Raw genomic sequence first — 25,666 nt, forward strand, 5'->3', positions numbered from 1 at the left:
CATTTAAAGAGTCCAAAATGTCGGGCGTCTTTTCTCTATGGTTCTCTATGGTTTTTGTGATCCAATATGGCTTACTTCCTCTTTCGCTGAAGCCGCAGCTCTTCCCCTTTCAAAGATGGCGGTTCCCTTCTTCCTGTCATCCGGCAAGGGCCGCTTCTCTCCAGCAACTCTATCACTGTTACGTACTTCCTGTTTCCTGACTTCCCACAGCAGTTCTCGCGATGGTAAAACTTTCTCACAGCCTGATATCTCCTTGTGACCACAGGTATGTAAAACAATAGTCCAATTTCTTTAATAACTCCGTTTAACTTAGTCCTTTTTCTAATATAGTTCTTGCCGGATCCTCTCCTCCTTATAATCAATCTGTTGCAGTTTAAAAGTCTACTTTAATGCTTCATTGCTTTAAGTAATCTGTCCCGTTTCAAGATATAGTGATCTTTACCTTCTCAAGCACTTTTCGCGGGTTGTAATCACTGTTTCAATCTCAAATTCCCATCAGCTCTTCTTGCCCCTGTTGAAGCTTGGGCATGTAGGTCTTATGCCAACCGCATTGGCTCCAGGACTGCCACAGAGATTTTAGCCAACCTGTCTTCGGGTGGGACCTCAAGGGACGGGAGAGAGTCCATTGCGCAGGACCCCCCCTCGCCCGAGATCGATGCGCCCTGAGGTTCTTAAGCGTTCTATGCCTGTTCTCCGCCTGAGAACAGTTGGCCGCGAGCTTATTTTGCCCCGCCGGCCGTTAAAACGGCAGCCTGGTCAGCTCAGCACTTAGAGCTGCGTTAGACCTCTATGGATCCCAAACCGGAAGTCGCACAGAGCCTAATTAGTGATGGCAAGAGGAATAATAGTTTAACACTGAAATTTTGGTCCCCTTTATTATTATATCTAATTCTGAACATGGATCTAGATGCAGATCATTAAATCCACAGATTAGGATCATGTACAGAAGAGGGTGTTCTGCAAAGGGCAGAAAACCTAGGTTTGCATAAAAATCTGAAACTTTAAAACAAGGGGAAATTAGCAGTAATTACCCCTATCTATAAGAAGGGGACAAGATTGGATCCCTCCAGTTATAGGCCAATCGGTTTACTCCTTGTATTGAACAAAATATATGCAGCCTTCTTAGCAATTAAGTTAAAAGACTGGATGGATGAACATAATATAATTTGGCAAGGGCAGTTTGGCTTTCAAAAAGGCTGCAATTGCATACAATACTGTGTGATTCTATCAACCCTTGTTAGTCAATATTTTAAAATTAATGGAGAATCTATATGTGCAGGCTTTGCAGATCTTTGAACAGCATTTGATTCAGTACCACACACACATTTATGGAAAAGTTGAACTCCACCTCTATTCCTAGCAGCTCTTGGTCCTAATTAAGAATTTATATACCAGGAAGGTTCTACAACTGAAAATCCCTATATGAACACATCACCGAGATTAATAAAAATCGAAAAAGGTGTACGACAAGGTGTACAGCACACTTATTTGATTTATACATAAATAACTTCTCTCCAAATTTGCAAACAATACTCACACACCATTTTTAACAAATCAACCACTATCAATGCTTCTATATGCCAATGACTTAGTTCTTCTCAGTTGAACTCCAATTGACCTGAAGGAACTTTTAAACAATTTTTGTACCTTCTGTGCCTGAGAGTTGTTGACAATAAATTTTGTCAAAACAAAGATCATTAGATTTTCTAAAACGCTTGAAAGAACATCTCTGGCAAATTTTGGAGAAACCATCGAAGAAGTTAGACAGTTCAAATATCTCAGTGTGATGTTTAATTATGATTTGACCTGGAACTCCCACATAAAATCCACCACAGGGAAGACCCAAATGACTTTAATTATTCTTAAGAAATTTTTTTACACCAAAGGAGGTCATTTTTTTCCGCTTTTGTTAATGCTATCATGCCGCCCAAATTGCTCAATGCCACACAAATTTGGGTCAATGGACCACTGGACCCACTCCATAAGCTCCAGTAAACCTTCTTTTGTAAGTCTCTTTCTCATCCTCCTTGTGTACCTTTAGCTGTGGTGCGGCTCGGACTCGGACTCCCTCAGGTTTCAACATTACCATGATACCATGCTATTAAGTTTAAACTGTTGCTTCATGAATAGACATGGGCACGATCAGAATTACGGTCTGAAAATTGCCCCGATTTTGGCGTTTGTGCCATCAGGACCGGGCAGTCTGCAGACAGTCTGGCACCAGCCATCTGTTCCCGAGAGAATGGAGCCCCGTGGAAATGGAGCCTGGGGAATGCCGGAGCTGTTTGCCCTCCTTCTGTCGCCCTGGAAACACGAATGGAAGCCCAGCTTTCCTTGATCAGCAGGGCTTCCTTCCAACCACGGAGCAGCCAGAAAAGCGTGCACCCGTCTCGTCCATTTGGGAGAAGAGAGGGGAGGGCGGGGGAAGAGGGTGTTCTTCTGTAGCCATGGGCACTCGAATCTCATCCCTGCAAAGCCTGAGAGGCATCTCTTACGGCCAAACACAGCCCTCCTGCGTAGCAGACCCAGGCTTTATAAACAGCCATGTGCTGTGCAACAAAGTTTCACTTTCCGCTCACAGGTGGAGTGGGACAGAGGCGAGCTCTCGCTTGCCGCTTTTGGAGAGAGAAAGCGCAAGAGAGAGAGGGGGGGAGCTTTAGCTTTGGGCTTCAGCGGATAGGGAATTAGGGAATAGGGAGCTATCTCCTCTGGTTCCAGGGCTGCCGCCTAGCTCTGGGGCCAAGCTCAGTGGGCACCTCGGCTGAGGGCTCAGGTCTGGGGGGGGAGTGTTGCAGCTGGGGTTGGGCTCTATTCCTATTCTCTCTCTCTGCTTCCAGGGCTGCCACCTAGCTCTGGGGCCAAGCTCAGTGGGCACCTCCTTGGCTGAGGGCTCACACAGTATTACACACTCTAGTGCCTGGTCACTCTGGTCTGGGAGAGTGTTGGTGGTGGGGCGCCCTCCCACGTCGGCCTTCCTGATTCCCGATTCTGTATCGGAAACGGGACTTGATCGGCGAGGTTCGGGTACCTAGGTTCGGTGCCGCCGCGGAATCATGATCAGCTAAATCAGGATTATTTTTTGGATCGTGCCCATGTCTATTCATGAAGCTAATACTTTACCATCTCTATTACAACTGGTAACAGCCAGTTCTTGGTTCAAAACTTGGATTAGCCCAATCAACACAAAGCTTGCTATATTAAACCCAAGCTTGACTCATAGGGTTTCTCTAAAAAAAATCCTTGCAAGATGTAAGAAACCGATTATTTAAAAAAGACTGATCAGAAATGCTCCCCAATTTTTATTTTCACCTATCATATCAGAAAACGTTTGAACTCGCTAAATATTTTTTCTACTTAACAGTTCTAAAAATCTTTTTTTTTTTTGTTACTCAGATGCAATGCATTACCTTCCACCAAGATGAAGGGCTGGTTTAGTAAAATCCCCCCTGAGAAGTGCTATTGTTACCATTGTACATATCAAGTTGATTCAACTACCCATATCCTTTTTAACTGCCCCCATTGCAATCTACTCCATAATCAACATATTACTCCCTGGACTGACCGTCTATTTCTGAACAACAGAAACTAAAGGTCTTACTGTTGGGCAAGATAAGAAAATGCACATGTGATCTAGCCATATTTATCCATGGAGTCATAAATTATTTACAAAATACTTGATGTATGGCTTGTAGCTTGTTAAGTTACAGGGAAAGAAAAACAAGGGGAGGTGAGAGTTTTAAAATGCTAAGATCAAGATCTCACAGGATCGCCTCATGAGACCTTGGCAGCCATTTTGGATTGCCTAGGAAACTCTGATCATCCAAAATGGCTACTGCAGCTTCTTTTCAACACTGAAGATGAATTGGGGAAAGAAGGAGGCAAGATGGAAAGAAATATGTGAGCAGTTTCAGAGGAAGGAAGAAAAACACAACAAAACAGGGAAAATGGAGACTGGAAAGATTCGGGAAAGCAAGAAAAACAGAAAACTGCAAGGGGAAGTATAGAAGGATGGGAGAGAAAATGGCAAATGGGTTAATATAGGTAGGTAGAAGAGAAGGAAGGAACTAAGAAAAGGAATGAAGCTGTGGGTGGTATGATAGGGAACAAAGGAGGGAATGATCACTTGAGGGAAATGAGGATCCCCCATGAATCCTCATGGCTCTGCATTGTATTTATAATGGTGAATCTGCACATTTCACCTATGAGATCAACATACAGTTCCCCAATTATATTTTTGCCTCCTATTGGTAATACAAATGTAGGGGTGTACTGAGATCAGATTAAAGCCTACTGAAGCCAAAGCATTCCTTGGGGGAAGCGGGTAGATTAGCAGAGGGTGGTAGATTAGTAGTGGGCATTCAAAGTGTTAAACACAACTATTTCCTTCTTTTCAGTTCACGCTTACAAATGCCTCTCTTTACATATGTGTGATCTCTGGAAACATGGGCATGAGAACTTGCATTTGCCAAAGTAATATGTAATTCTGCCTTCAAAGGAAAGCTGCAAGGATTATGGAACAAGTAACAATAACATGTAACTGTCTGTCAGTCCCATGACCATTATTATAGCAATGCTACTTTGGAGAAGCAGAGTTTAGTAGAGACTTTAACTCCATCACGCCTGTGTACATGCATATGTGACATCAAGTCACAACCAGCTTATGGTGACCCAAGCAAAGGGCTTTCAAGGCAAGTGAGAAGCAGCGGTGATTTGCCATTGCCTTCCTCTTCAGAGTCTTCCTTTGCAGTCACCCATTCAAGTACTTACCCCGCTTAGTTTCCAAGATCTGATAAGATCAGGGTATACCATCCCACCTTCCCTCCCCATTATCTTTAACTATGGGACAAATGTGCTATATGAGATCCTGCTGATATGCAGCATTGCAGTTTCTTCACCATTCCAGGCTTCAAAAAAATGTACTTGGGGTCTGGTACACATTTACTAAAGTGGAAAATCCCTGTGTTTCCCCTTTCAGATGAAATTGTGATTATGCATATCTGGGCGATCATATGTAGATTGTTCGTTCCATATGCATGGTTAACAGTGCCTGGAATGTAACTTGTATGTAGAACCCTATATGAAAGTCGTATTTCCTATATTATGTTTAAGTAATTCCCATAATATAAATGCAGTCTAGGCTCCAAAGAGCCTCATTGTTTCCTTAATTTTCTCTTCCAAATGTATCACTTTTTTCTTATTTAGATGCTGCAGTTGAATTTTCTCTTATTTTGAAAACTGTCTTTTTCATGTAGTTTAGATGAAGCAGTCTTCATCTAAACTACATGACTTCATCGTCTAATACACATGTAAAAGCACATGTCACTCCCGGCCATAATATAAACAATGTTTGTGGGGGTCAGGAATGGAGCTGAACATATTCTCATTTTTCTATTTGGCACATGTGACTTGGTAACTTGGGTAAGTGGTCTGCAAAGAGTTATTAAAGAATATGCCCAGTTTGCTTTGGGGGACATGACTGGAATGGAATCATTATGGGATGAATATAGGCAAGTAAAACAGTTATACTAGGGCAGGGTGTGTTTAACCCATACAATTTTAGCCACTTCTTGCATATTTCAAACATAACTTTAACATAAAAGCCGTTACTCTTTTCTTAAAAGTCTTTCTCAGAAATCTTCCCAAAATGCTTCATATATAAGCTAGCATGTTACCTTACATTTTCTGATGTGACCAGAAAACCAGAATGAAGCTGAACAGTCAAATGAAAGAAAACTAAGCTTGTAGTTCCATTAATGTGTGTGTGTGTACCTCTTTCTCGTAAATCTGTAATATAAGCTTTCATAAATTCTTTTTCAAACTGCTCACGATCACGGTCACTTTCTGATATTTCTTCAGTCTCTTGAAATGAGGTTGTTTCAAGAGGGTTATCCTTGAGGCTTATAAATCTGCAATAAAATGAAATATTAGCATGAAGGGGGTTATATAATGCTTCTTATCATGAGCAGGCTGTGACTTGCTATATGCCAAATGATTTATTGCCATATAAATTTTCTGTTCTTCCAACTTTGTTATGGAGCTACAGTAAATTCATCTATGGGTATAACATTTCTACTGTGTTTGTGGGCATGTTAGCCACATGCCTTTAATGTTAACTATCTATAATAAAAAGTTAATTCTGAAATGGCCTAGTATAAGCAGACATGTAAAACACTTAGAACATCTGCTTAACTCTGAATCAAAATCAAAAGGTGTATTTTCCATCTGCTTTGGAGTATGTAAACAGTTCATATATACACCCTGAATGCTGCTTCTTTAACAATGGGATTGGCATATTAAAACATTGGAAACGTTTCTCAAGAGTTAGGAAGGCATAAGACCACTAAGCGATGGGAGAGAAATATAGTAGTTCACTTTCCTCCAACCACATTTCCATGGTTCAGTACTATCATCCCTGAAATATTTGTTTCCATTACCCTGGAGACTATAGACAGTTTGACTGTCTGCTTTTGCTGAACTTGGTACATGACAAATACAAGTAAGCAGAGTTATCCCCTTCTAACTCCACTGATCTTAGTGGTCTTAGAAGGGTTTAACTCCGCTTAGGGTTGCACAGTTTGAGAGCTAATAGAGATTTTAAAAATCTTATTTGTGACTAAAATCATGAAACATAATAATATATTACTGTCCACAACACAGAAGCTGTTACTATGATCTACATACTGATGAGGCTTTTTTACAAGAAACTCATATAATGGCAAATGATAAAAACAAGCTGTGTAGAGACTGGGCTGGAGAGGTATATGTTACAGATACATCAGCTCAGTCTAAAGGTGTTGCCATAGTAATACATAAACATATTTCTATTCAGGTTCAAGATCTAAAGCAGGGGTGGGGAACCTTTTTCCCACCAAGGGCCAACTTTATGTTGTCCCGCATGGGGAGAGCCCTTTCTCTCCTGGAAATGATGTCATCACGCAGTGTGTGATGACATCACTTCCGGGAGTGATGTCACGTGCGTGGGAGAAAGGGCGCTTGTATCCCCTTTCTCCCTGCAACCTCTGCTGCAGCCCACTTGCTGCAGCCTGCTTGTAGCGGCGGTGGCGGCAGCAGCAGCAGCTCTGTCGCTAGCGCCAGTGCCCCCCACTGTCACCACCACCACCACTTGCTCTTGCTGCAACGGCACAGGCCATTTTCGCCAGGGCTGCGGGTCACTCTTGGCGGCGGCAGCAGTGAGCGGTGCTGGCAGCAGGAGGCAGCGCTGGCAACAGCGGGCGGCAGCAGCAAGAGCAGCCTGCTTTCACTGTTGCCTGCTCTTGCAGTGCGAAAGCACGCCCCCGCCAAGTAGGTAAGTGGGAATGGGGGGAAGGGTGGAATCAGGGGGGAAGGGTGGGATTCAGGGGTTCTTCCACAGCTCCACTGCTCTCTGCGAGCCAGTCCAAATGACTTCACGGGCCATATACAGACCGTGGGCCAGACATTCCCCACCCGTGATCTAAAGGGTCGCTTTACTATTTTGCTAATGAAATTATAAATGATAGTAAATGATCTACTGATAGTAGTTGATCTATGTTTTATGATCTATGTTTTATGTATAATTTAGATGATTGTAGATGACTGCACTAGTGGATAACTGTAGGGGTATGATTTAGATGATTGTATGATTGTAGTCTATGTCTTATGTTTTTTTAGTTTATTAACGGAAATATTTTTTTTAAAAAAAAATCAATATAGCCCGTTCTCACATGCTAAAACATTATGGTCAAATCCAGATTTAAAAATTGGGAACAAATCTTTCTTATGGATGGCTTGGACAGATAAGTGAATTTTTACTTAGATCAATTGATAGGTAATGATTATGGGTTCTTATCATTTTTCCAACTGATTTGCCAACTTCTGCTGAATGACAATATTTAGAACTGCAACATATGTTGGAGTCTAAATATGGTGGGGCAGCTTTGAGTGCTTCATAAACTCCCCCATTTGTGGAGATTCTTATTGAATCAATAAAGAAAGAGAAATCTACAGTATTAGCATATAAGTATTTAAGATAAGTTAATAAATATCCAGTTTTGCTAAAGCCATGGGTTAAGGCCTTAAGCAATATACCTGTTACGATTATGGATCTTAAGTTGTGACTTATTCAGCAAAAAAAACACAACATTGTTTAGGGTATGTTGGACACCACAGCATTTTTTTTACTAAAGGTTTAAGCACAGTGCCTAACTTTTGGCAGTGTAATTCACAAAATGCATCTCTTAAGCATATGCTTTGGTCATGTTTAGAGATGGGTACGGACCAGGAAAAACCCACAGGCCATGGGTCCATGGTGTTTCACAGACCACAGACTTGTCACAGTCCAGCACTGGTTCGCAAACCCACCTGTTCGTGGGTCCTGGATGGCACAGGAGTGTTTTAACCCCACGCCTTGCTCCAGCTGACTGGCAGCCCACCAGTCAGTTGGTGCAAGGGGGATTTAAATGTTAATGCACTCCCGGCGCCACTTGCCAGCAGTGCTAAGAGCACTCTAACCCCCGTGGGGGATTCCCCCTGTGGGCCAGCTGGCGTTTAAAGGGCCCTTTCCCTGCCACGCAACAGGGATCTCTCCACAGGCCAGCTGACATTTAAATGGCCCTTTTCATGCCACTTCTGCTCTAGCCAGCCCATGGGAAGGGGGATCTCCCCGAGGGCCAGCTGGTATTTAAAGAGCCCTTTCCTTGCCACGCAAGCAGCAGAGAAAGAGCCCTTTAAACTCCAGCTGGCCCACAGCACTGGAAGTGGCACCAGGAGTGCTCTAACCCCCCCCACACACACACACACACACTTCAGCTGACTGGTGGGCCTGCCAGTCAGCTGGAGCAACAGACCATGGACCCACGGACCAGCAAAAAGTCTATGGGTCCATGGTAAATGGACCTCCCATGACCTGCCAGTTCGCAAATCCTGAACTGGCGAGGTCCATGCAAAATTTTGGTCCATTTTCCGGTCTGTGCCCACCTCTAGTCATGCTAGGTCATTTGGCCCCTTTGAGAGGAAGTTATTAGTCATATTAATTTTGTGTAGAAAACTCATTTAATGCATTATTAAACTGCTTGCCTGTCTCTTGGAATCTAACGAATGGGCAACAGAAAAGGACCCTCTGATCCCTTACAGTTGCTCAAAGGCTTGTATTTCAACACTGGAAAGACAAAAGCCCACCTCCTGTAAATCACTGGACTGAGGACCTTATAAACTTATCATCATTTGAATGTATTGCATACAGAAGGCAACTGTGCACTGACTTATTTTTAGATACTTGTAAATTTTTTATAGATACTTATGTATAGATTTGCCAATAGTATTTTTGGATCCAGTAGTGTTTCCTTTTTTTCCTTTCCTGTTTGATTATTTATTTTTTATGTTTTTGCACTAAGAAAATTTTAAAAATTAAAAAGAGACTAACAGAGACGGTTTGCCACTGCATGCCTCTACATAGCAACCCTTGGTCTTCTGTGGAGGTCTCCCATCCAATTACTAACCAAAGCTGACCTGCTTAGCTTCTGAGATCTGATGAGACTGGGCTAGCCTGGGCTATCTAGATCAGGGTGCTGGTGACTTTAGCTGTTTTGTTTTATTCTACTTGCTTTTTATGTGATTTTAGTTTATGCTTTGCTTCTTCATAAACATGTTGTTTGCTGCCTCTCAGATTTTAAAAAAACAAAGAAGCCATGAGAAACTAAGTCAAGTTGTAATATAACACTATTATGTATACCTTATACCAATAATAAAGTACTATTTCCTGCACGATGCAGGAAATTCACAACTACTTCCCCTCTCCACACACCCCCAGATACCCCTGCTCCATGCCCAGATGGCAAAACACCATCAGGATCCCTAGCCAAACTGGCATAGGGAAAATTGCTACCTGATCCCAAGGTGTCGATTGGCCTTACCCTGGGCATGTAAGAAGGGGCCAGCAGAACTAAGAAAAAACATTTTTTGTGGTATAAATTCAGATATCCTCCCATAAACAAACGATTACATCCAGAATAAAAAAGAAACAATCAAAGGAAACAATCAAAGGAAATTAACAGTTCATGGGGGGGGGGGGGGTTGTTTACTGATTTACTTACTTTAAACCAGTGGTTGATTCACAGATAGCTGTGGGCATCTGGACCAAATCGTCACCACTTACCACCAGTAAACTGAGTTTTGGCAAATTAACCAAAGATTGTGGAAGGTAAATCAACTTGTTTTTTTGCAGGAGAAGAGTTTGTAATTCTTCTAGCCTTAAGAGATTAACAGAGTAACATACTTAAATGAACAATGGATTATAGCTGAATTTTTTAAAATTATATGCCTGTAATTTATGTTGGCATTTGGCATTTGCAAGGCCAATATGATGCCTGTCTGGAATTATTTATTTATATCCTGCGTTCTTCCCAATGGAGACCCTAAGCAGCTTACAACATTGTTATTCACTTCTCCATTTTCTTCTCACAACAATCTTGTGAGGTATTTGAGGATGGAAAAATAACTGGCCCAAGATCATCCAGCGAGCTTCCATGGCGAGGGTCAATTTAAAACTGAGTCTCCCAGATTCCAGTCCAACGCTCTAACCACTACAGCATGCTGATAGAGAGAAGCCCTTATTCCCCCACACATTCTTCTTTCCTATGTAGCCCCAGCCATTGGTTGCTCCCATAATGGCAGTGACTGTCAGGTCAAGGGTCTTCCTGGTTCTCTTCCCTTACTTTCTCCACTGTGGTAGCAGTGTCACACCTGACTGAGAATCTATAGGAGTGATTTTTTCACTCCAATATATTGCCACTCCTTATTCACGCAGGACTCCTAATGTGTGTACATTGCATAGTGCACACACACACGAAACATCACATGCCAAAAGACCACCTCAAGGAACTGTCTTTTGTGTACTTGAAATACATTGTCATCTTCAAATTTCATCTGTGGTAACATTGACAAACAAAGCATTCAGCCATCACAATAAACCATGTTGTGAGAATAATAAAGCACTACTTCTAAATTCAGACAGTCCACCAAATCAGGATTTCGAACTAGAGCTTATAGCCCATTTGTTAACCGCAGTTCATACTAATTATGGTTTGTTGAATCCACATATCATAGCATCATGATCTGTGGTCTCTTAAATAATTTGATACATAGATGCTGTTATAGTTTGGGCAGGTACATTTTTTTTACACAAAAATCCAGATTCATTTGTCCATTTCAATTTTCATGGGGTTTTTTTTGGAAATTTCAGAAATGTCATATGATTAGCTATTACTCACAGCTATTACTCACAGCATGAATCTTCAGGTCTTAAACCTTATGCAATCATACTTCTCTTCAGTTTTGACTGAAGGAGTGGAAGAGTTGAGTTCTGAGTACTGTGCACACACAGCATTAAAATCAGAGTACTGTGGATAAAATAAACAGTCTAGACCATTATTTTTTTAAAACAAGACAGGTCATGTGGCTTTGCTAGCTTCATTGTTCATAATGAACAGAGTAGCATACCTTTTTTCAGGTACAAAAGTGAATTGGAATGGGAAAGTTAAGCATCCATGAAACCTAAGTTACCCTTCTTCCAGTTCACAGAGACTCCATATAGATCAAGGACTGCCACAACACAAACAGACAGACAATCTTCCAACTCATCCAAATGTAGACCATATAAGAATATACCTGTCCATGTCTTGTGGGAGTTCTTTGAGACTGTTGCTGCTAATATCCAACCACTGCAAATTTGACATCCGGAGCACACATATTGGAATTGTGGGAAATTTGTTTGCTGACACATCTACATAAGTCACTTGCTTCAAATTACTTAGCTGTAAAGGAACATTGCATTATGATATACTACATAAGGAATAAAATATGTATTTAGTTATCGCCATTGAGGGCATACTGTCAACTTCTGAATATGTTATTTGGGGTTTTTTATACCCCACTTCTCTGCCCTCATCAGGGCCACCAAGATGCCTAACAGATTAAAACATAATATAAAAACATAAAACACACTCCAAACAAAAGCTCAGCATTCAAATATTTAAAACCAAGTTGAAATTCACATAAAATACAATAAAATATGCATATATTAAAATGACAATAAAAACGGGGCAAGGAGGAGGAATCACGGAGAGAACAGCAAAGAAAATGAAAGCAACTCACTTACTGGAAGAATATAACAACAGAAGGGGACAAGCAAGTTTTTTCTGGATAAGAGTGTTCCAGAGTTTAGGTGCCATGACTGAGAAGGCCCTCCCCCAGGTTGCCACCCGTCCAATCTCAGAACTCAGGAGCACCCAAAGAAGGGCTTCTAAAGATAACTGTAACAGTCAGATAGGTTTGTAAGGGAGTAGGCAGTCCTTCAGATATGTCGGTTCCAAGCCATGTAGGGCTTTAGAGTTCAATGTCAGCACTATGAATTGTGCTTGGAAAGAGAGTGGAAGCCAGTGAAGATGGCCTCTGTGACCACTCATGCTACAATTCTCAAAATAATAAAATATTAGCTATAACTTGTCTCAGAAATAATCAGTCTATCACACAAGAAATATTAAACTGAGAAGCCTATTTATGCCATTGTGAGTTTTTGAATAGTAGAGAAAATACTGCAGGCGTATTCTTTTACCATTGTAGCATCTCATTTATTTTAAGTTTTCAAAAATTAGCAGGACTGGAGACAGAGATGTGGCTTGATCACCACGGTGAAGTTTGTGGATGGAAGTTCTGCTGCTTTTCTCTTTCCATCTAGCTGCCCTTATTCCCTCTAAGACATTGGGCCTAGAGACCATGGGCCCATTGAGGGTAATGGTGCAGGGGTTGCACAAGAGGGAGGAGCTTGCAAAAATGGATCTGTCCCCAACAGGTCCTGCCAGACCAACCTTATCTCCTTCTATGACTGAGTAACAAGCTTACTGGATCACAGGAATGCTGTCAATGTAGTTTATCTTGATTTCAGTAAAGCTCTTGACAAGTAAGGTTGATGACACCAAATTGGGAGGAGTAGCAAACACCCTTGATCATAGGGATATAATTCAACGAGATCTGAACACACTATGAAAGTGGAGATTTGAATAAAATGCAATTTAACATGGATAAGTGCTAGGTTCTCCACCTGGGAAGCATGCATACTGAATGAGGGATACCCTTCCAGGGAGCACTGGGTGTGATCTTGGGTCCTGGCTCTATCCTGGTGGAACGCTCTGTCTAATGAGACCAGGGCCCAGCAGGATCTATTATCGTTCCACCAGACCTGTAAGACGGAGCTGTTCCACCAGGCGTATGGTTGATGCTGGGATCAGGCCCCTGCTGGCCAAATAGGATAGAATGGAGCCCTCCCTATCAGAACAACCACCTCCAAAGAAACTTTTAAATGCTTAGTTATCTTTAGTGATGGTGAAAATGGTTTAAGTGAATTATTTTAGTGCTGCTCTGTATTTGTATTTTTAAATATTTATATTGTATTTGAGTTTTAACTGTAAATTTTAATGTGTATAAATGTAATCCGCCCTGAGCCTGCCAATGTGGGAAGGGCGGAATAGAAATCAAAACAAACAAACAAATAAAATAAATATGGGTGGATGGGAAGCTAAATATGAGAAGTCAGTGTGATGCAGCAGCAAAAACAGCAAACACAATCTTGGGGTGTTTTAACTAAGGTACAACAACCAAATCACAGGATGCCATTATCCCTCTATATACTGTGTTGGTGCAGTTCTGGAGGCCTCGTTTCAAAAAGGATGTGGACAAATTGGAATGGGTGCAGAGAGAGCAACTAAGATGATCAGGGGCCTGGAGACCAAACCTTACAAGGAAAGACTGAGGGACTCAGGAATCTTTGGTTTGGAGAAGAGGAGGTGGAGGGGAGACATGATTGCTCTCTTTAAGTATTTAAAAGGCTGTCACTTATGGAAGGGAAGGGAGCTGTTCCTGTTGGCAACAGAGGATACGACTCAAAACAATGGGTTTAAACTACAAGAGGGAAGGTACTAGCTGGATATTAGGATATTTTTCATGTTGTGAGTTATTTAGCAGTGGAATCGGCTGCCCAGGGATGTGGTGGGTTCCCCCTCACTGGCAGCCTTCAAGGAGCAGCTGGACGAATACTTGTCAATGATGCTTTAGGCTGTTCTTGCACTAGGCAGGAGGTTGGACTAGAAAGCCTGCAAGACCCCTTCCAATTCTAGGATTCTATGAGAAGTCACATAAACTGTTGCCTTTGCTAGCTCAGCTGATGGAAGAGTACAGAGGAGATTTCTGCTTATTTCTCCTTCTTGCTGCAGCTTCCTGTGCTGTATTGAACCTAAAGAGCAATTTGGTATGGAGGCGGCATTGGAAACGATAAGGTGGCAAAGATCTCTTCCTTTTTGCTGAATGATTGCTGCAACCCAGATTATGTCTTTTCCCCAGAGCAGCAAGTGGTGCAATGAAAGCCTATGGGGCAATATTATCCCAGTCCTTTCTATGGATTTGACTGCTATTTGTGTAAACTGTGGATCTGATTCCAGATTAGTGCTTTCATTGATTATAAATTGATGATGTTGATTTGTTTATGATAATGAATTATGATTTAGTTGTTCTAATGAAATGTATGTGCTTGTTATAAAATGTCTTTGGCCTACTGCATGGGGAAAGAGGTTCAATAACTAGCTGAAGTGAGAAAGAAATTGGATATACTCTCCCCAAAATGAGTTAATAGTAAATATATCTGCAGGCTTAATATCATAAAAACCATGATTGGCTTTAATCTTACACTTTATTATATGGCACCTGAAAACAGCTATGTGAGTCTTTTTTCCTAGACAATTCATTATAAAAGTAAAGAACATGTTCACATAACTGCAAAATATTCTTGTGTATGATTGAGTTACATTGCATATTCTCTATACCATCATGAACCTGGGAATTTTGTTTGTTTATGCCAAAATAATCTAATAAGCGAATGCTTAAAACTGTTTTCAATAGGTTGGGTCAAGAGTTACAAGTAAGAGAAATGCACAGTTTGGATCCAGGGGTTCATTTTCAGTACAGATGGAGTCTTTGTACAGCACAAGGAGGCTTCTTCAGTTAAAGAGGTACGTTTCATCAGTAGGAGGCTCCTCTCATGGAAGGGAGGCTCCACCACAAGAAGAAAGGAACCTTTGGATCCAAGCTGAGCTTTAACGATCAGTATTCAAGATACTGTTTTGTGAATAGTCTACATGGGGAGCAAACTTCACCAACATGCACTATCATTAAGAAAGTAACAAACTAAGATTCCCAGGATTATATTCAGATTCAGACAGCAAGAACTATTTCATGAGCTGTGCTCAGCCCTGGATGTTTAAAATAAACTTTTAAAAATTCGATGAGGAAAGTTTGAGTCCAGTAATACCTTAAAGACCAACAAGAATTTCCACAATATAAGCTTTCTAGAGTCAAGCTCTCAAAAGCTTATACCCTGGAAGCTTTTGTTGGTTTTTTTTTTAAATTAATAAAATTTTATTAAAACTGTAAAACACAACTATAAACTGTTAAACAATAAACACATAAAATTTAAAAACATGCATAAAGTCAAAGCAAGTAATAAGTAACAATTAAATATACTAAGATTTATAACTCACAAGAAGTCTATGTTAATAATGAGTAGTAATTATACTAAGTAATGCTTATTACAGTATAAGGAATTATAGTTGATCTAGTAAAGAGAGGGAATTCTTACAAAGTACACCAGATACTCAATGAAACTAAGAGATATTTTATATATTTGCATATGTATGAAAAATTTTTAGGCTGGGTACGGAGCTGTTATATTCCAGATATTCTTGGTTTTTAAGGTGCTACTGGTTTCAAACCTAGCTCTGTTGCAGATCAACACAGTTACCCACCTGATACTATTTTAAAAATTTGACTACTTTCAAAAAAATTTTTTAAAAAATAAGAAATAAGGGAGACCTTTTCTGGTACACGGTGACAGCTGCAAGAGAACTATATGCACTGAAATGGAAAACAGAATTATGCCCTGAGTGGATAGATAAAATGTACGAATATGCATCATATTACGTACACAATAGACTAATAGCGGAGTCCTGGGAAAAATGGAAAGATTTCTTCGATTATTTAGGTTAAAACTAAGATAAATTAAACATGATACAAAGATAAAACAGGAGAAATGATTTATTAAAATTATTGATTAAAATTGATTAAAATCAATAATTGAAAATTATTGACATAAAAGTTTGGGTATAAGCAATTAAGGAGATGGAATGAAAGCTATTATCTAATTTACTTGTGTTGTTATATACTCTGAATATATCTTTTTATTAGTCTAATCTAAATTCAAACGTAGTGCTTGTATAAGTTCTTACATGCTTTCTATGATGTATTTTCTTTTTAAATAAAATCTTTTTAAAAGATTGGGCAGCATATTGCTTCAACTCTTGACAGACACATACATTTTAACTTGATTGTCAATTAATAGAAAATCACTGTATCATTAACAACTGTTTGTAAGGGTCAGAGATATGCCATCCTTCTGTCAAACAGATGTCAAAGGAATGGGTTGCCTACTCATCCTCTGTAAGAAGATACTTGTTTTCCCATTTCCAAAACCCCTCTCGGACATTACACCCTTCAGAAGCTGCCAAGATATTCTGTTCCTCGAGCCAACCAGTATACTGCAAAGATTATGTAACATTAAGCTGAAGATACAATATTTTGAATAATGTTTCACATGGTAGTAATATATATCTATATATATAAAGACAAGTGTCCTCCTGACTGACTCATCAACTCCCAGGCCAAACCCCTGGACCTAGAAACATGAAATTTGGACAGGACGTTCCTTTTGTGGTGTAGGGGTTCACTAAGAAGGGATTTTAAGAAATTCGCCCCCTAAGGGGGCAAAAAGGGGTAAAATCTTTTTTTCCCATAGGGATACAGCTTCCCTGTGTGGCTGGGAGGCTGCTCATCCCCCACCCTGCCAACTGGCAACTCAACCACTCTTCCCTGATTGGGCTAGCTTTCAAGGTCATTTGCATATGTGGATCAGCCCAACATTCTAAACAGTTGCTAAGGGGGTCATTGAATGTGTCCTGAGGTAAAAAGCACCTCAGTCTTCCCCTAAAAGTTCACTAGGGTTGCCAATCTCCCTGTGGTGTAGAGATCTCCCAGAATTACAACTGATCTCCAGGTGACAAAGATCAGTTACCCTGGAGAAAATGGCTGCTTTGGAGAGTGTGTTGTATGGTATTATACCATTCTGAGGCCCCTCCCCTCCCTAAACCCCACTCTATCCAGGCTTCACCATCAAAATCTCTAGGAATTTCCCAACTTGGACCTGGAAACCCTACTGTGATGTTTGCCTGCTTGCACTCTCCTCTCTCTGATGGTTCAATTGTGGAACCCTGTGTTCTGAGGTAAAAATCGGGTCAAGAAACTGCAGACAGTTGAAGAAAGACAGTACAAGACTCCTGAACAGGGATTTTATATAAAAGTCAGTATGGCAACTGAGTTTTTAAACATTCATGGGGAGATGGCGCATGAACTTTCTAGGGGCCATTTCAGTGTGAACCTCTCACATGAACCTGTTGAAGTGCCCACCACACTACCCCTCCCTCAGTCCAACTCCACCTCACACCTCTTGCAGCCATCACCTTTTACTGCCCCCAAGAAGCCTCCTGGCAGACATCGTGCAGGATACACCATGCTAAAAGGAGGAAGGGGTGTTTTGAGCCACTGAGCATAACCCTCAAAGATGTCATGGGCTACAAGAGAGTGATGGGGGAGACTTCTGGCAGACTCTGCCAGTAGTCCTAAGGGGAACTTGAGCTGATGTGTGTGTCAAGGCATCATATCTGTGGCCCCTCATCAGGAAACTCTCACTAAGAAAATACATGAGGGTCCACTTGAGAGACGAGATTTCTGCTAGGGAATTCTCTGAACTCCTACTAAAAATAGGGAACAGAGAATATCCTGAGTTCAAGGGAAAGGTGACCATACCTGCAGATCTGGGCACAGTAGTGATGACCCTAGCAGACCTAACAGCCACAATATACCCTGATATCATCACTATAACAGAGAAGTCCATGGACTGGCTGTGCAAGTGTGCCATTCTGATCCCCAAGAATGACAAGGCTGCCATTAATGAAACACAACTCCCTCAAAGGGGCAGAAATGGAGTACAGATCTGGGGACTCAGTGGGGCAAATGGATGACATGGTTCACTACCCTGTGGAGTTCCTCAACACACTCAACCTTTCTGGCTTCCCAGACCACAAGCTTCTCCAGTGGGGGCTCCGATGATGCTGCTCCGAAACCTCAACCCGCCCAAACTCTGCAATGGCACCAGACTGTGAGTGAAAGCCCTCCACAGGAATGTCATTGAGGCTACACTGTTCACCGGCAGTGCTCGTGGAGGGGTGTGTGGGGTTCATATCATGCATACCACTCATATCATCAGAAAACTCCTTTGAATTTAAGAGACTGCAGTTCCTCCTCAAGGCCTGCTTTGCTATGACAATCAACAAGCCCCAGGGGCAGACACTGAAGGTGGCAGGAATTGACTTGAGGGAGAACTCACATGGGCAGTTCTACGTGACCTGCTCCAGAGTGAACTCACCCAGCAGCTTGGTGATCCTAGCACCTGAGGGGAAAACCAACAATGTGGTCTACAAAGAGGTCCTTCAGTAGAAAAAAAAAGTTGTACATATTTTTTACTTTATTTATTGCACTACAATCTTTTCCTTTTAAAAATCTCTTAAATAACTGTTACATTTCGAATTTCACTTCATCAGTTTTCAGCATCAACATGCTCCACTTTATTCAAACACTTTTGTGAAGCTTGGGTACTATGCTATTATACTACAAAACGAACTCAATCCCCCCCCCCCATGTTACATACCCATAAATATTATAAATGGATTTAAAGTAGTTAAATACTGTAGCAAAGCACAGGCATCACGCTAGTATATATATAAAAGTCAAGTGTCCTGATTGACTGAACAATGGCCAGCCCAAACCCCTGGACCTAGAAACATGAAATTTGGTGGAGAATATTCCTTTTATGATGTAAACACTCACTAAGAAGGGATTTTAAGAAATTCACCCCCTAAGGAGGTGTGGGAAATGGATTTAATGAAAGAGATTTTATGTAACCTTATGTGTCTTCTATCACTGTTATGCACTACTATTCTCAGGAGCCAATGTAGTATTTGTAACGCAACTTGCAAGAAAATGAAACTTGAACCAAAAGACCAAAGCAGAATGTATGTTATACATGTTAATCACTGTGAGAAGTAAGATCAAAAAGTACTGTGAAGCTTGCTACCAGGTATATTGCACTTAATAAGCCTAATAAGCACCTACTTGTTTCTGGACACACTGTATACAGCAACCCCTTTGTGAAACTGTCTATGCAAAATGTTGCAATGAAAGCTAGCCAGATTAGCAAAACTTCTCAAGGCTGAGAGAAGAAACCACAAAGCAGAGAAGGGGTACTGAATGTAACTATAAGCACATTCCAAGGGAAGGAGAGCGCTTCTTTCCCACGGAACCCAGAGAAATATTCTCTGCTTGAAGCCCACAAGGTTGCCAGAAGCGACAACAGGGCGCCTCTACTAACTGTTACATAGACCAAAGGAATGGGCATGAATGGGAAGCCTATGAAAGAGATGTGTGAGAAAGGAAGGAAGATGTTCTTTCCAGAGATAAAACCAAGGACAGATAAGATAAAGAAATAGTGATCTTGTAATGCTGTAACTATGCTGTTGACCTAAGTTGTTTCTTCCAATCAGAATACCCTTAGACACTTGTATCACGAGAGGTGGTCACCCAGTCAAGCCAATGGGAGCCACTGTGTTTTCTGAGCCAATAGAATAACAAATATTATAATTAACCAAAAGGTATTAATTGTTTGGTACTGCTATTGTAGCTTTGATGAGCGTTGGGCACTAGGGTGCCTTTACTCTTTGTGTAAACATCGTTTCTCCATCGTTTAATAAATGGTTACAGTTTGCTTCATCTGCAGGACTTCGCATCTGTCTCTTATTATGATTGGTTAAAGGGACATTCAAAGTACCAGTTGTGTACTACAGGGGTAAAAAGGGGTAAAATGTGTTTTCGAAAGGGATACATCTTCCCTGTGTGGCTGGCAGGCTGCTGCCTGCTTGTGCCTGTACCCACTGCCAGCTCAGCCACTCTTCCCAGATTGGGCCAGCCTTTCAAGGTCATTTGCATATGTGCCTGATTGGTCCTCACCTCAACATTCTAAACAGTCTGCAGTTGCTATTTGGAGTCATTGAGGTAAAACGCATGTCCTAATCTTCCCCTAAAAGTTCACCAGGGCTGCCAATCTCCCTGTGGGGCCTGGCCTTCCTATGTGGCTGGCAGGCTCCTGCCTGCTTGCACCCGCCTCTCTCTGATTGGTCAGCTGTGGAACTTTGTGTTCTGAGGTAAAAATTAGGTGAAGGAAACTGCACAGTTGAAGAAAGACAGTACAAGATTCCTGATAACTTGCTGATAACAGGGATAACTTGCTTTGCTTTATTCAAATACCTTTGTGAAGTTCGGGTACTATGCTATTATACCAGGGCTGGCCTGCCCATTGAGGCTGGTGAGGCTGCTGCCTCAGGGCGCTAAGGCACCAGAGGAGCACTGGCCCTGGGGGCAGGGGCACACGCCACGGAGCTGCCGCTGCCACCACCAGCCAGAAATGTGTGCTGGCGGTGGCAGCGTGGGGCAGCTGAGCAGGCAGCCTCCTGTTCAATTGCTCTGCGGGCCAGGCGCAGCTGGCAGCCAGGGTGGCCAGCTGGGCCTGGCCCACAGAGCAACTAAACGGTAGGGCTGGAAGACCCCCCACGCGCGCACCAGCCCTGTGTGATGACATCACACGCGGTGACATCATCATGCAGCCTGGTGCACACAGAGGCAGCTGTTAAGCTGCCTCAGGTGCTGGCAACGCTGGAGCCGGCCCTGTATTATACTACAAAATCAACTAAAAACACACACACAAACCAAAAAATATTACATACCCATAAGTATTATAACTGGATTTTTATTCTATTTTTTATTTTTATTCTATTCTGTTTTTATTCTATTTTTTATCACTGTGCTCAAAATAACTTGAACAGTATATTCAGCATTCCCAATTCCTGCACTGTCAATCTAATGTCTATCCTGACAGCAGCTTGGCTGATTTTTGCTCACCTCTGTTCCTCTGTATTCATTTCTGACCATGTGTTTTCATGTTTGTTATTCATGGTTGCTATTGCCCCTTGCCCAGAGTCTCTGCAAAAACAGATACTTGTCCACATTTACTTATTCCTTACCTCTTAGTGATTATCAATCATTTTTAATTTTACCATTCATGTTGATGCTGTTATATTCTAATTAAAGCATAATTGTGGAAGGACACTCTCCTGAGTGTTGAAGAACTGATTTTCCCTTGAATACAATCTGTTGATTTAGCAGGTAGCAACTGCTTATCAGCTAATTCTGGGCCCAGGGTTGTAATTATGCAATATGAGAAGGAAACATGAGAAGGAACAGGCCATTGGTTACTCACCATGAAGGGTCCTTCTCCCCTCAGGAAAGGAGGACATCTTGATGGGTGATTCCCACCCTCCATTCAGGGAGGTAGGAACAAGTTTTCTACTTCCTGTCTTCCTAGTGGGAGTCACCCTTTCTTTCAGTTTTGGAAACTCCAAAAGCAGTTATTGCATCATAATTATGAATACCATACTCTAGAATTGAATTAACAAGGAGAAAGGGGAGTAACAACATGTTAAGTGGAAACAACAAAACAGGAAGTGAATTTGTCAGGCAGAAGAGAGTGAAAAGAATGACTTCAAGAGGGACAAGATGTCCTCCTTTCCTCAGAGGAGAAGGACCCTTCACAGTGAGTATCCAAAGGTCTGTTCTCCCTCTGAGATAGAAGACATCTTGATGGAACCTCCCAGAGCAGTGTCCTTATTTTCAGGGTAGGTCATTGTCATCTGGTCATAAGATATGTCGTAATACTCTTCTGCCAAACGCTGCATCAGCTGAGTTGTAAGTGTTCAACTTACAGTGTTGAACAAAGGTAGATGCAAATAACCAAATAGCTGTCTTTCACAACTCTTAACAGTAGCATGTCTGGCAAATGCTGCAGTGGTTGCAGCACTTCGTATTGAGTGAGTAGTAATCCTAGCTGGTATGTCTAGTTTTGAATTTTGTGTGCTTCGATGATGCATGCCTTGACGTTACTGCTGATGGCAGATTTAGACATCCTCATTCCTTTGTTCGGTGAGGATATAGAGATAAATAAGGAAGTAGTTTTCCAGATTTGTGCCATTTTAGAAATACATGCTTTTAGAGTACGTCTTAAGTCCAGAGTATGCCATGTTTCTTCTTTGGAATGAAAAGTATTTGGTCAACTGATAGTAGACATAGTTCCATGGATCTGTGGAAGGGAGAGATCACTTTTGGTATGAAGGTAGGATCTGTTCTCAGGACCACTTTGTCCTTGTGTAAGATACATAGCTCGAGCTAATTAACAGGGCACCCAGTTCTGATACCCTTCTTGCAGATGGAATTGCGGTAAGGAAGAAAGTCCTCAGCAACTTAAGAGGAATTTCCTTGATAGTCTCTCAAAGGGATGTCTGGTAACAGCAGACAGAACTGTATGCAATTTTCAAGTCAGAAATCGGTGAACCTGTGGTGGATTCTTCAGAATATCACACTAGAGGGAGCTACGTATGTGAGGAATCTGGACAGACTCAGACCCTGGCAGTGTGGCAGCACTATTGTTAAGACTGTGACCTGACATCTTAAGGTTGAGGCTCTGAGACTGCTTGCACGACTGATCTGTAAGAAAGATAGAATGGATCTGTGTAATGATTTTAAGTACATGTGTGTATGTGTCTTTAAATGCTTGGTGTGGTATAGATGAAGATTGTGTGTGAAAGAGAGGGATGAGTGAGTGATGATTGGTTAATGACTGAGAGTATGGGCGGAGTGAATGCAGTTTTAGACTGAGAGTAGAGAGAAAATATTTAGTCAGGGCAAGAGAGGCAAGCTGTGTGCGGCCCGAGTATTTTTAAGCAGTTCTGAGAGAAATATTTAGTCAAGAGAAAGCAGGCAAGTTATGTGCAGCCTGAGCTTGTTTATGTTGTCTGAGGGCCAAGCTACAAGTGACGAATGACACTTGGACAGCAAGTGGATTGAGTGGAGGGCAAGTGAACAGGGAGAAATACACTTACCGTTCAAGTGTCATTCGTCACTTGTAGCTTGGCCCTGGGAGAAATATAACCTATGTGGAAACCTGAACTGTGTGTTTGTGAAAGAACATTCAGTCAGGGAAAAGCAGGCAAACTGTGTGTGCACCTGAGAAAAGGTCTTACTTGTAATTGAGAGAGAAATTAATATTAAAAGCAGGCAAGCTGTTGCAGCCTGAGCTTGTGTATGTTGTCTGAGAGAAATATAACCTGTGTTGAATCCTGAACTGTGTGTTTGTGAAAGAACATTCAGTCAGGAGAAAGCACATTCCTATCCTCAGGGCCACATAGTACCACGAAAAAGCCTGACCCTTGGGCAAGAATAAAAAGCTTAAAGACCAAATCTACCCAAGAGAAAGAAAAGGGTCGTAACAATCTGGTTTTGGGTTTCATGACATTAACCACTTTTTTTTTTGCATCTCCTATGAAGGATGTTCAAAAGGATTTGTCATATGTGGGAGTTCACAACAGAGCACAGGCTATTAATACTCCACTTCTCCTGAACTTCCTGAACATTCCTCTCAACAGGTAAAATGTACCAGAAGGAGCTTGTGGACAGACTGAAGCCCATTTCATACAATCAGTGGCTGGTGAATCAGGGGAAGTAGATTGAGATTACAGCAGCAGACAGTCCAACAAATCTGTATCTGCCTGGGTATAGACAATAGTGATAGTCTGATAATCCATAAAAAAGAGAAAACACGTAAGAGGAGTGTGCCTCCTCATAGACATCCTGAAGGAAGTCAGATATCCATGCATTGTGCAGATAGAGAAAACTGAGGATCAACATATGCAGTGCAGTTTTCATGGTCTGATTCATACTTTGAATAGCAAAAGATGTATCAGCTTGGTGCACCTTCCATGATATTGTGCTAATGTACCAACTGTATGCCCTGAAGGCTGCCATGAAGATACACCTTTAAAAGTAAAAATCTACATCATGGGTGCAGAAGGCCATTAATTTGTTTGTATTTGCTTAACTTAATTCACAAGAAGTCCCTCCCTTGTCCTTTAAAACCCCTTCAGAAACTGAACTCATACAGAAATATGAAGGAATGACCTAACAGATGAGAAAAGGCATGGCTCTGTTGTGCCTCAGAATATATGGAGGGTTCTGATTATACTGTATAAAAAACAAGCCCTTTGGGCTCTTTTTTCAGGCTATATTTAACAAACTCTAGGTTTCTACACAGCATTGAAGCAAAATGGAGTTTTATTTCATCTTTTTTCCCCTCCAAAATGCTAGCAACAAATCCCTGAAGTATAAGACACAAAGGAAATTATGGCAGCTCAGTAGTATATTTAATAAAGGAAATCTTATATATTTTATTTCCTTTGGAAGACAGATGGGGTATTGCTCCTCCAGTAACATTTTTTTAAAACAAGTATAGCAACCTTATCTTTTTACCTAGTAGTTTATTTTGCCACCTTTTTCTTTTTTTCTTTTAAGCACTTTGTTATCCAACTTTGAATCAGTTATAATGCAGACTTTGTGCAAGTTCCATTTTATAGTTTCTGTATTTGACAGTCAAACTACCTGACCACCATTACTGCTGTCCTTATTCTTAATCAAAGCTGTCATCTGTATTTGACAAATGACCCATATTTCTGCTTATCTTAATAATTTTACTTTAAAATATAGCCTATGCAACATCCCAAAGACCCACTGCTTTGCTTTCCGATTCTCTGTCAAACTTTCATTTGAGGGGAAAGGACACCATGTCCCTGAATGGAAAGAGTTGTTTGATTAATGGGTGCATTTTCAGTTCAGCTTTATTTATTTATTTATCATCGAGAAGGATTTGCTGATAAAGGTCTGTTACTTCTGGATTCTAGCATGAACTATCCATTTGGTGAGCCTGATCTCGTCAGATCTCAGAAGCTAAGCAGGTTTTGCCTTGGTTCGTAATTGGGTGGGAGACTTCCAATGAAGACCGGCGTCACAGAGGCCAACAATGGCAAACCTCCTCTGTTAGTCTTTTGCCATGAAACCCCACCGGGGGTCGCCACAAGTCAAGTCTGACTTGAGAGCACTAGTCTCCACCACCACATCCATTCCATAGCATGCAGAAACACTGTGGTAATTGGAGTTGCTGATCTCACCCCCCTGCTTCACTTCCTAAAACAAACCTACAAACAATTAGCTGAATCAGAATCAGATCATTTTAAAGCAACCTGGAACAGATTATCTGGAACCCATGAAGGTCTTTTCAGATGTTACAGTTATAGGCACCAGCAGCTTACCAATCATGCATTTCAAGATTGTGTGCTACCTATGATTCTCCCACTGCTTTATTGTGCGAACAGAGCAATACATGCATTTACCATACATGTGGTGTCCATGGGTTTCATGGTTTATGCCAACACTTTTCCTGGTGCCCATCAAGTGTTTTTAGACAGTGGGAGGGGACAGGTGACACTTCTGCCAAGCAAAATCTGGGGATCTGATTGACTGCCACCACAGCACAAGGGTT

The 25,666-nt window shown here is 41.4% G+C and overlaps 1 protein-coding gene across 1 annotated transcript in view; it reads right to left on the reverse strand.

Moving 5' to 3' along the window:
- The window catches only part of LRRC2 (leucine rich repeat containing 2), a 141,308-nt gene that overhangs the window by 9,753 nt on the left and 105,889 nt on the right, over positions 1-25,666 (reverse strand). The window contains exons 6-8 of the mRNA XM_054986922.1: positions 11,644-11,789; positions 10,071-10,226; positions 5,770-5,906 (exon numbers count right to left, since the gene is read on the reverse strand). Of these exons, the coding sequence (XP_054842897.1) occupies positions 5,770-5,906; positions 10,071-10,226; positions 11,644-11,789 (439 nt within the window). The remainder of the gene's footprint in view (positions 1-5,769; positions 5,907-10,070; positions 10,227-11,643; positions 11,790-25,666) is intronic.

The sequence above is a fragment of the Eublepharis macularius genome, chromosome 8, assembly GCF_028583425.1.
Source record: "Eublepharis macularius isolate TG4126 chromosome 8, MPM_Emac_v1.0, whole genome shotgun sequence".
In the NCBI taxonomy this organism is placed as follows: domain Eukaryota; kingdom Metazoa; phylum Chordata; class Lepidosauria; order Squamata; family Eublepharidae; genus Eublepharis; species Eublepharis macularius.